The sequence below is a fragment of the Nilaparvata lugens genome, chromosome X (genome assembly GCF_014356525.2).
Source record: "Nilaparvata lugens isolate BPH chromosome X, ASM1435652v1, whole genome shotgun sequence".
Classification (NCBI taxonomy): Eukaryota; Metazoa; Arthropoda; class Insecta; order Hemiptera; family Delphacidae; genus Nilaparvata; species Nilaparvata lugens.
Window position 1 is genome coordinate 99,268,071 of NC_052518.1, and position 12,210 is coordinate 99,280,280.

Below are 12,210 nucleotides of genomic sequence, written 5' to 3' on the forward strand. Positions count from 1 at the left end.
AACCGGGTAGACAACTCCAGTACGTCAAGATTTGCTTGTTTGTTTGACTAATGAAAACGTATTTTTCGCCCCACTTGGATGTAATGAGCTGGTTTTCGTGCGTCATATGGAGGCCGAAAATGATTGTTTTCTGACCAGGCCGGTAAAAGTTTTACGGCCCTAGGGCTGTAAAATAACCTTGAAGTCAGCTGATTCTGATTTGATGTGAACGTGTTTACAAAATGGTTTATGAAACGGAATCAGTTTATGCTTCTAGAATTGAATAAGTATTCTGCAATAAGATACAATCATTTATTTGGATGAATAAAATACAGATAAGATATATATTATAAACTATTCAAATTCGATTTTCAGAGTAGGATAGAACTTCTAACCTAAACTTCCGAAGTCAATGACAACAAGCATTGTTGACGTTGACATTCAGATTGGCCAAATTTCAAGTGTGCTAAAACAGCTGATCAAAAAACTTCATTATTTGTGTTTATTATTCAAGAATCAAAACATTTATAATAATATCATCTTATTGTCATTTGGAAGAATAGAAAGTATAAACTCAACCTCTTACATAATTGAACATAATCTTTTAGGTTATTTAGACAAATCAGAATTAAAAATACTTGGACAATTTCCTAATATTCAGATTACCTCAGATTTGCTAGAGCTATGGCCTTCCTGTTTTGCTTTCGAAAGTGCCTAATAAACAATTATTCTCATATTTATATTGTTTATTTTTCTGTGTGGCGAAAAATAACGTTCTCACCATGGGCAAAGATGTTTATCCGGCTCTCAATCTTTTCTAGTCCTCGGCCTACGGCCTCGGACTTGAAAACCGATTTCGAGCCGGAAAAGTCTCATTTTCGGCCCTAGGTGCGAAATATACTATTAACAAGTGACTGCCAACGTTGTAGCTGACTGAGTTCTGTGTGTCAGCCTGCTACGAGAGATTGATGACGTGTAACTTGACTAAGTGAATGGCATAACTTCCCACTTTTTTCGGTATATCAAAATATGTTGTTCTATCTCGATCATATTCATATTATTTGTAATTGTATCAACAAATAAATAAATAAAATAAGAGCTTGTATTATCTTGAACCTTTCTCTAACCTAACCTTCAACTAATTTCTCCCTAACCCATTCTTACTAATACCTAACACGAGACGCCCAACGTTGTATCGAACAGTGTATCATTTAATATTTTTTAATAATAATAATAATAATTTATTGAAAGTGTATCATTTAATATTTTTTAATAACAATAATAATAATTTAGTGTACGATTTGCAATGGTGTTGCTATCCTTGTCTATCGTTCAACAAATGTGAAAGAGTTAGGGGTTAGTTTTTATTTGGGTTATATTTAATAATGTTTTATTAAAATAGGTTAGGTTTTTGCTTTGAAATTGCAATATGCTAGAAGGGGCTAGGGTCTAGGTAGAGTTATGTTTTTTGATGTTTCAAAGGTAAAAGGATAGGTTAGGGGGTTAGGATTTTGCTTTGAACCACATGTTTGTGAACATGTTCATGAAATGAACCACATGTTTATGTTTTGTTCTAAAGATGACGAATAAATCTAAAGTATTTAATGTGAAAGGGTTAGAGGTTAGGTTTTATTTAGGTTATATTTAATAATGTGTTATTAGGATAGGTTAGGTTTTTGCTTTGAAATTGCAATATGCTAGAAGGGGCTAGGGTGCAGTTGGAGTTATGTTTTTTGATGTTTCAAATGTGAAAGGATAGGTTAGGGGGTTAGGATTCTGCTTTGAAATCTAAATTATTAAATGTGAAGGGGTTAGGGGTTAGTGGTTAGGTTTTTTTGGATTATATATTTAATAATGTTCCATGAGGTTGGGTTAGGTTTTTGCTTTAAAATTGCAATTTGCTAGAAAGGGCTAGGGTCCAGGTAGAATTATGCTTTTTGATATTTCAAAGGTGGAAAGATAGGTTAGGATTTTGCTTTGAAATTGCAATATGCTGGAAGGGATTAGAGGTTTTTCAAATAGTAATGTTTATTGATGTTTCAAATGTAAAAGGGGAGTTTGAGGTTTTGGTTTTTGTTTTGAAATGACAATATGCTGACTTGTTTATAGTGTTTTTTAACATCAGTTAAATAACAACTGTTATATTTTATCAATTATTATATTTTCCAAAAGTACTCTTTCTTTTATTAAATAAAATTGATAATGGCTGCTACTACAGCCAAAGTGAAGATGGGAAATAGGCTGAGCAGAAGCTTTCATTTTAATGCTGGTGTAAAAAGCAGGGTGATGGGCTCTCAGCAGTACTGTTCGACATTGCTCTCCAGAAAGCTATTGAAAGGGTGGATCAGAGAGGTACCATATTCAACAAGATGCATCAAGTATGTGCATATGCGGATGACGTGGTAATAATGGCTAGAAGTGTGGCATGCTTGAAAGAAGTTTATAAAATCCTGGAAATTGAAGCACAAAAAGTCGGACTGGTTGTAAATGAGAACAAGAGTAAATATCTGTGTGTGTCAGCAGTCAAGTCCAGAGTACCAAGAAATATCTACGTCAATAACAAAAAGTTTGCAGGTGTAGAGAACTTCAAGTATCTAGGATGCCCAATAAATGCCACAGGTAATAATGCTTATATAAAAAAAAGGATTCAAGCAGCTAATAGGGCCTACTATGCCAATGTTAGATTATTTAATAGTAAGTTGGTCGGCAGGAGCACCAAGATAACAATATATAAAACATTGGTGCGTCCAGTGGCAACATATGCGACAGAAACTTGGGTGATGAATATGGCTGACGAAAATGCGTTAAAAATCTTTGAAAGATCCATACTAAGAAAAATTTACGGTCCCGTTCAGGTTAATGAGCAGCAATGGCGAATAAAAAAAAATGAAGAAATAGAAGCATTAATAAAAGGAGAAAATAAAGTACGCTTCATTAAGGCCCAAAGAATAAGGTGGTTGGGGCATGTGATGAGGATGAGTGAGGATAGAATGCCGAAAATAGTTTTTAATAGCAAGTTGCACAGCAGACGAAAGAAAGGTAGGCCAAGGAACAGGTGGGTGGACCAAGTGATGGATGACCTGAGAAAGATGGGGGTGAGAGGATGGAAGGAAAGAGCCATGAACAGGGAAGAATGGAGGCGTGTTGTGAAGGAGGCCAGAGCTCACCTAGGGCTGTAGCGCCGGATAAAGAAAGAATAATTTATTGATTCTTCTTCACTTTCACAACAATTGAAAAAAACACGAAATAATTTGTATAAATAATAAAAATATAAAAAGAATCAAATGGCTCACAAGACTTTCGTCTGATCGTGAGCCTAAGGAAAATAAAAACAAAAAATTACAAAAAAGGTGAAAAACAACTACGGTAAGCAAAAGAAGTAGAACAAGAGGTTTGAAAAACTAAAGAAACTATAGTAAGATTAATAAATATGTTAACAAAAGAGAGAAAAGAAACTACTATACATAGAGTATCGACAGATCAAAGAAACTAATACTAATTGGGAGAAAAATATCTGAATATTTTGCCCTGCAGCATTTACTCTACTTAAAGGATATATCAGCCTGCAACAAGAATTTGATGTAATGAAGTTTGACGCACTGAATGGCACAACTTCCCATTTGTATCAGTATCTCAAGATATGACAAAATAGGTACTTTTAGACTTGTTTTGATGCCAAAACGTCTTGGACATTTTAGACATAGGTATTTGAACATCCTCCCTAATTCCTAACAAGCGTGCAACAATGTCAACAAAAAATTGATTCCTTGAGACTTTACGAACTGAACTGCTCAACTTCCCACTTGTCTCAGTATCTCTAGAAGTGTCCAAAATAGGCACTTGATAAACTAGGACCTCGACAAACTGAGACACTTCCACTAGTGTGCAAGGTATTCCGCAAACTGTGTGGTGTTCAGCCTGCAATGGAAACTTGATGTCTTGAAACTTGACGTACTGAACGGCTCAACTTCCCACTTGTCTCAGTATCTCTAGAAGTGTCCAAACTAGGCACTCAATGAACTGAGATCTCGACAAACTGAGACACTTCCACTAGTGTGCAAGGTATTCCGAAAACTGTGTGGTGTTCTGCCTGCAATGAAAACTTCATGTCTTGAAACTTGACGAACTGAAAGGCTCAACTTCCCACTTGTCTCAGTATCTCTAGAAGTGTCCAAAATAGGCACTTGATAAACTAGGACCTCGACAAACTGAGACACTTCCACTAATGTGCAAGGTATTCCGCTAACTGTGTGGTGTTCAGCCTGCAATGAAATCTTGATGTCTTGAAACTTGACGAACTGAACGGCTCAACTTCCCACTTGTCTCAGTATCTCAAGAAATGTCCAAGATAGGCACTTAATGAACTGAGATCTCGACAAACCGAGACCCTTTCACTAGTGTGCAAAGTGTTCCACTAACTGTGTTTTTTAGGTTTTTAGATTATGTTAGGTTAGGTTGACCTTGACCTTTAACCTTAGGTTAGGTTTGTTAGGTTAGGTTGGATTTTTTCTTAGGTTAGGTTCATCTTTACCCAAAGGGGAAGTCTGGCATAGTGCGCCAGTGTCGCCAATTCATATGGAAACTTAAAATTACCTAAACCTAAAATTTCAATGGAAACTTAATGCCGTGAGACTTTACGAACTGAACGGCTCAACTTCCCACTTGCATCAGTATCTCAAGAAATGTTAAAAATAGGTACTTGATGAACTGAGATCTCGACAAACTGATACCCTGTCAATAGTGTGCACAGTGTTCCACTAACTGTGCATCAGCCTGCAATGAAAACTTGACGCCGTGCGACTTGAAGAACTGAAATTCTCAACTTCCTATTTTTTCTTGTCTCAGTATCTCAAGAAATGTCCAAAATAAGTACTTGATGAACTGACATCACGACAAACTGAGACCCTTCCACTAAGGGTAAAAACACACTGAAAGTGGAGCGTGGCGTGGAGTGGTCAGAGCGTTCATGATACATACAGGAAGCGTCAAGCGTCAAGAACCTAGAAAATGGCGTTGTCTAAATTTGCACGGACATTACTTTGTGAGAATAATTACTTAGTATTTATTCTATCTAAAGTAATATCTAAAATATTGGATATTAGCTAAGACTCAGTGTTTACAGCAAGGGGAAAAAATAGGAACCAATTTTCTCCAAAAAATTTACTAAATGGTGAGAGAATATTGATGAATTTTCAAAATTTCACAGAAATATAAATGAAATGGATTAGAATAGCCTTACTTTTAATTTCAAAGTGCAATAGATGGGTTTTCTCTTTTGAATAATCAGATAATTCACATTACAGGGGAATTTGGGCAAACATTAAATATACTAGTATACTAGATGGTGGGAAAATGTAGTAGAACAAGTGTGCATATTATTATGTACAAGAGTAGGCTACTAGTATTTACATTAGTAGGGTACTCGCACTTTGACGCTTTGAGGCTCCGCTTGTAGACGCTCCAAAAAACAAACCAGCTTGTTCCAAAGTTTGACGCCACGCTCCGCTCTGTGAGTAGACGCTTCCAGTGTGTTTTAGCCCATTACTTAACATGATATTGTTCACGACGCTCCTTGACGCCACGCCACGCTCCGCACCGCTCCGCTTTCAGTGTGGTTGTACCCTAACTAAGTTCTCCCTAACCCATTCTCACAAATCCCCAAAAAGTGACGGCCAACATTGTAGATAACAACCTGCAACGAAAATTTGAAGCCGAGAAACTTGATAAGCTGAACGGCTCAACTCCCCACTTGTGTGAGTTTTGATTTTCATTTATCAAAATCTGTTACAGGTGAGACAAAAAATTTCCAGTTTTGATACCCAGTCAAATACCCACAATTTCAATACTAGGAATAGGGAGAATTTAACAGTGCCTCACGTTCGACTGAGGAAAACATACAAAAGCCATTATTTCCAGCAAATAAAACTATTCAACAGGCTGCCGCTAGAAATTAGAGCGCTTCCAGTTGGTCGTTTCAGGATGGTCGTTAGCAAGTGGGTTACATCTAAGTCCTTCTATACAGTGCAAGAGTTTCTTGGAGGTGATATTGTTATTAATGTCTAGCAGAGTAGAGTTTGTATAAGAATTTTTCATAAACTAAGCATATTGTGATAATGTTACACTTGTGGTACAGTGTTGAGTGTTTTAGTTAGTTTTGTTTTATTGTTTGATTGTATTCGGTTGATTCAGTTGTTGGTTGTATTGTCACTTGGTAATCTTTTGTTTGTATTGTGATTTCCGCCAGTGATATGATTATGTTATTTTATTGTACTGTTTGTATTGTGACTTTTGCCTATTACTGCACTGTATATGTTTATTGGCAATAAAAAAAATATCTTATCTTATCTTATCTTGTCTCAGTATCTCAAGAAATGTTCAAACTAGGCACTCAATGAACTGAGATCTCGACAAACTGAGATAATTCCACTAGTGTGCAAGGAGTTCCACTAACTGTGCATCAGTTTGTAATGAATACTTGACGCCGTGCAACTTGAAGAACTGAAATGCTCAACTTCCCACTTGTCTCAGTCCCTCAAGAAATTTTCAAAATAGGTACTTGATGAACTGAGATCTCGACAAACTGAGACCTTTCACTAGTGTGCAAGGTGTTCTACTCTTAGACCATTTATAGAATAGACACGCCCCATTGTATATTCATACTGAAAGTCGATGAAGCCAACATCTACTGCCATATCGCTCCATCGTGACGTCAGCATCGGATAGAAAACTTTTCTGTAGAGTTTGCTTACATTTTTTCCATAGAAAACTCTTCTGTAGAGTTTGCTTACATGTTTTTCCATAGCAGATTGTGTCTATTTAAACGGGAGCGCAGCGGGAGTTTACCATCTTCATTAATAATAATTTACTTCCATCTGAAATAGACACAATCTGAAAGTTTTCTATCCGATGCTGACGTCACGATGGGGCGATATGGCAGTAGATGTTGGCTTCAGAGACTAGACTTCCCAGCGTGTCTATTCTATAACTGGTCTAAGGTTCCACTAACTATGCATCAGCCTGCAATGAAAACTTGATACCGTGAAACTTTACGAACTAAACTGCTCAACTTCTCATTTGTTTCAGTATCTCTAAAAATGTTCAAATAGGTACCTGACGAATTGAGAACTTGACAAACTAACATATAAACAGTGAGAAACTAACCCTTCCAAGAGACGAGAAGTGGAGGATGATCTCTCCTTGTCCCTGCCACGCCTCAACTGCCTGGAGCAGCGTGACCCATACCCGCCACTGATGTAACCTTCATCTCTTCGCTTGAACAGCTCTTTCCTTTCTTTATCAGCTACATCGGTCGCAGCTGATTTGGGTGCAATTACAGCTGCAGGTGCAAAGCCAGGTCTTCGCCGGCTCAATGCGTCCGGATCATGTTCGATTGTTAGCTGAAATAGTCGTTAATTTCAAATTAAAATTCATTTATTTGCCATAAAAAACACGAATTGAAAAGAGTGGAATACATTTTATTTATTTTTATTCATTCGCCGGCTCAATACGTCCGGATCATGTTCGATTGTTAGCTGAAATAGTCGTTAATTTCAAATTAAAATTCATTTATTTGCCATAAAAAACACGAATTGAACAGTGGAATACATTTTGTTTATATTTATTCATTCGCCGGCTCAATGCGTCCGGATCATGCTCGATTGTTAGCAAAAATATTAATTCATCTCAAATCCATTAATTTTCTCCAAAAAACACAAGTTACAAATAATCTCTTCACAAATTTAACAGAATGGAAAAATATTCATTCATCTCAAATCCATTAATTTTCTCCAAAAAACACAAGTTACAAACAATTTCTTCACAAATTTAACAGAATGGAATACATTTAATTTATAATTATTCATTCGCCGGCTCAATACGTCCGGATCATGCTCGATTGTTAAAATATTCATCTCAAATATAATCCCCCCCCCAAAAAAAACACAAATTACAAATGATTTCTTCACAATTGCACAACGTGGAATACATTTCATTGACATTTATTCATCTACTGTCCACTGACCACATTTATTACTTTCTCATTTGCCATTTAAAACACACAAATCATTTCTTCAATAATTGAACAAAGTAGAATACATTTCATTGACATTTATTCATCTACTATTCACTGACCACATTTGCCATTGAAAGCACACAAATTACAAATAATTTCTTCAATAATTGGACCAAGTAGAATACATTTATTAATGTATTGCAGACATGGAAAGGCTCATAGACAAATTCCAGTACGAGCCTTAATGACTCATGTGATATCAGTTGGGAGGCACTTTTTGAAGGAGTTCAAAAAAACACTCAGGGAATTCCTTACTGTATTGTGTCCTTACAGATTAGCGGACTTCCTTGTTGGTTGATGTTTGATTAATGTATGTTATGTGAAATCTGTTGTGATCTCTTGACTGTTTTGTTGAAAGATGAAGGATAGTAATAATATATTAGATTACTACTTTGACGTGTCATATACTGCGGGAGCGTTGCTCCCTTCATGCAGTTTCATATGACAAACAAGTAAAGTAAAGATTGCGCTCATTCCGCTCATCGCCAGTCCAGCAACCATTTGTGGTGCCCCAGCGTGCTTTATACACAACCGCCAATGGTTTCTCTCTAAAGAACCACTGGTAGCCGAGGCTGGTTGCTAGATGTAATACGAGCCTTAAACAAGTACTACTCATAATTTGATTGTATGAGAAGAGATGTTGCGGTATTTCTCCATAATTGAAAGAATAAGACATTGATATTTGTTCAAAATCAATTTAAATTACAGCTGAAATTATCCTCAGCTGAACTGAAGATTTTGAACAAATATAGTGGCATTGACATCAACAATGTATTATCATAGAGAAACAATAGCGTAAGTTTGTTGTTTACGCTATTGCTTCTCTATGTTATTATTCATCTGCAAGTTAATAATTGGTTTTCAACTATTTTTGAGGACACTACAGTCTAGTTAGACTGTTCAAAACGAATGTATTATTATTCTTTTAAGTACCAATCTCAAACAATGATCAAGAGACAACAATTATCTATCAAATATTCATTTCCAACTTGGAATTGACTGTATCATGACTTTGATGATAATTGACTTTGATAACTGTACCATGACTTTGACTATGATAATATTGACTTTATCATTCGAAATAAAATGTAATTCTTGAAATGGATTTTATGAATCATTGTCATTTGTAACATAAATTATATGTCTTTGCAATAAAGATTTCTCCAATATCCCAAAGATGATCGGAAGGATAAGGGAAGTTCTGTTAAAAAGAGCGCCATACACAGTGGATGAGTGTGTGGATGTCTTGAGGGAATAAAATTAAATATCATAGAATTATTACAAAATAAAAATTTCCAAAATAAATGCTGTAAATCACCCCGAAGACTTCTGCTACTGCAGACATTGACACAGGGTTAACAGCTAGATGGAAATTCGATGAGAACTACTATCCAAAAATAGAGATTGTCAGTTTGGTGTAAGGGTAAGCATTCCTGACTGGCAATTGGGAGGTACCGGGTTCGATTCCCGGGCTGGCAACTAATTTTTGGATAGTAGTTCTCATCGAATTTCCATCTAGCTGTTAACCCTGTTGTCAATGTCTGCAGTAGCAGAAGTCTTCGGGGTGATTTACAGCATTTATTTAGCATTTTCGTTAAATAATAATTAGCCTATATATTAATTAGCATTTGAATAAATGCATTCTCTATTTAATTCCATCTGTATAAAAATTTCCTTTAAATTAACTGAAATTGATTTCTTCCACGGAGTGCTCCTAGAGGCAGTGTTGTTTTTGACGTCTCCTCCTTGCACTATTATATATTCTGTGTTTTATTATTGATTGTGGCGATTCAATGTTGCGAAGCTTGTCTTTTTTATGCAACTCACTGAATAAATTAAATTTGATTTGATTTAGGTTGATTTGAAACAACCAAGCATGAACAATTGATGAATTAATAATTCAAAAGGAAAATTTAAAATCACCTGGAGCACTGAATCTGAGTATCGGATGAGATTTTCTATGTTATCAATAGATTGATCCTTGACTGGCGTTCCATTCACTTCCAGAATTCTGTCTCCGATGTGAAGAGACATTAAATCATTGTTCACATCTAACCTGCAAAGCAACATTGTTTATTAGAATATTGTTTTTAAGTACAAAAAATAAAATATATACATTCCATGATTAAATATGACACAAGCTGAGTAGTGAAATATAGGCATTCAAAACGATTTTCATGAATTATTTAATTGTTCATTGCAACATTGTTCATTAGAATATTGTTTTCAAAGTATAAAAAAATAAAATATATAAATTCCATGATTAAATGACACAAGCTGAAAAGGCATTCAAACAACTGGCATGAACTATTCAATTGTTCTCTATTTTCTATTCTATCCAAAATCTCATAAAAATATATTGTTGAAACGTATATATCTCTATTGAATGTATATCATGGAACATATTGTTCAGATTATACTTGACTCAATAAAAGGAAATACTATTCAAAAATTCACACTATGAACAGAGATATCGTGGAATTTCTCCATATTAAAGTGAAATAAATGCGTTATTGTCAGTTCCACACAATTTATTTGAGCCAAACTCAAGTTTCAATGCACTAAGGTTGGTGAAGGATAGCTCATTGTCCAATGATAGAGAAAAGAATAGCAAACTGGGGGTTTCTGTTGAATCTGTTAATCGGATGCTGACTTTATAACCTGAATATCACTTAAGGTACATTATCTATTCATTAGCATTTTTGAATAGGTGAAATAAAACGATAATGTCAGTTCCACTAATTTTATTTGAGCCAAACTCAAGTTTCAATGCACTTAAGACATCATCGTCAGTGGTATTTTTGGTTAGCTGAAGATGATGATGATTTGGTTAGAAGAAAGAAGTCTAACCAGAAAGACTACTGAAGAAGATGCCTTAGTGCATTGCAACTTGAGTTTGGAAATAAATTATGTTGAACTGACAACATCGATTTTATTTCACCTATTCGAAAATGTTAAGGCTGTTCAAAGGCTAAAAAACTTTCTACTGGTGATATTTTTCAAAGTTTTTCGATTTGTATATCATCAAACTATCAAAATGAGAAAGTTTTCTCAGGAAAACATTTTTTTACTATCATTACTTTTTGAGATATGAGCGCCTAAAGTTTAGCATTTTGGGACAGAACATTTCAATTTGGGTAAGAGATAAAACCATGAGATTTAGAGGATAGATTCTTCATTGTATTGTTGATCTTATAAAATAAAAAATATCAATTTTTGAGAAAGTTATTCAATTTACAAAAAATGACCAAAAATAAATTTTTGTAGGGTTATTTTTGGTAAATTGAATAACTTTCTCAAATATTGATATTTTTAGAAAAATTTTGTTTTATTAGATCAAAAATACCATGAAGAATCTATCCTCTAAATCTGATGGATTTATCTCTAACCGAATTTGAAATTTTCTGTCCCAAAATGCTAAACTTTAGGCGCTCATATCTCAAAAAGTAATGATAGTAAAAATATGTTTTCCTGAGAAAACTTTTTCATTTTGATAGCTTGATGATATACAAATCGAAAAACTTTGAAAAATATCACCAGTAGAAAGTTTATTTTTAGCCTTTGCACAGCCTTAATGAATGGATAATGTACCTTTAGTGATATTCAGGTTATAAAGTCAGCATCTAACAAATTCAACAGAAACCCTAAATTGCTATCCTTTTCTCTGTCATTAGACAAAGATCTATCTTTCACCAACAAATTGTTTGTGCGATATGAAGGAATATGATTAACTATCAAAATAATTCGTCTCAATTATGAAACTTAATTATTAAAGTGGTAGAGAAAACATATTTTCCTGACGAATATAATATATTTAAAATAGAACTGATCATTATTAACAATATATTATATATTAATGCCAGATCAGATAGCTTGAATCACAGCTATCTACTATAGAAGGCAGTGGTAACGCAGAGAATCGGCAACCCTGTAGTCCTATCTTTTCAACTGACTTTATAACGTGGATCTCAATACGATAGTCGATAAGAGCAAGCCCATTATTGTTCAACAATACATTCCAAACTCTACAAAACCACATGCAAATATACAATATTTTATCATCAAGAGAAAAAACTAGAAACAAAATACACATTTACAAGATAATGAAATCCAATTAATAAGTGAAAATAATTGGAATATAATCTTTGGGTCGATTGAAT

General features: G+C 34.7%; 1 protein-coding gene across 2 annotated transcripts in view; it reads right to left on the reverse strand.

The window, feature by feature from the left end:
* LOC111043244 (LIM domain kinase 1) overlaps positions 1-12,210 on the reverse strand; it is a 65,044-nt gene that overhangs the window by 17,469 nt on the left and 35,365 nt on the right. For both annotated transcript variants that reach the window (XM_022328147.2, XM_022328148.2), the window contains 2 exons: positions 9,974-10,106; positions 7,141-7,376 (listed from right to left, as the gene is read on the reverse strand). In XM_022328147.2, coding sequence (XP_022183839.2) covers positions 7,141-7,376; positions 9,974-10,106 — 369 coding nt within the window. The remainder of the gene's footprint in view (positions 1-7,140; positions 7,377-9,973; positions 10,107-12,210) is intronic.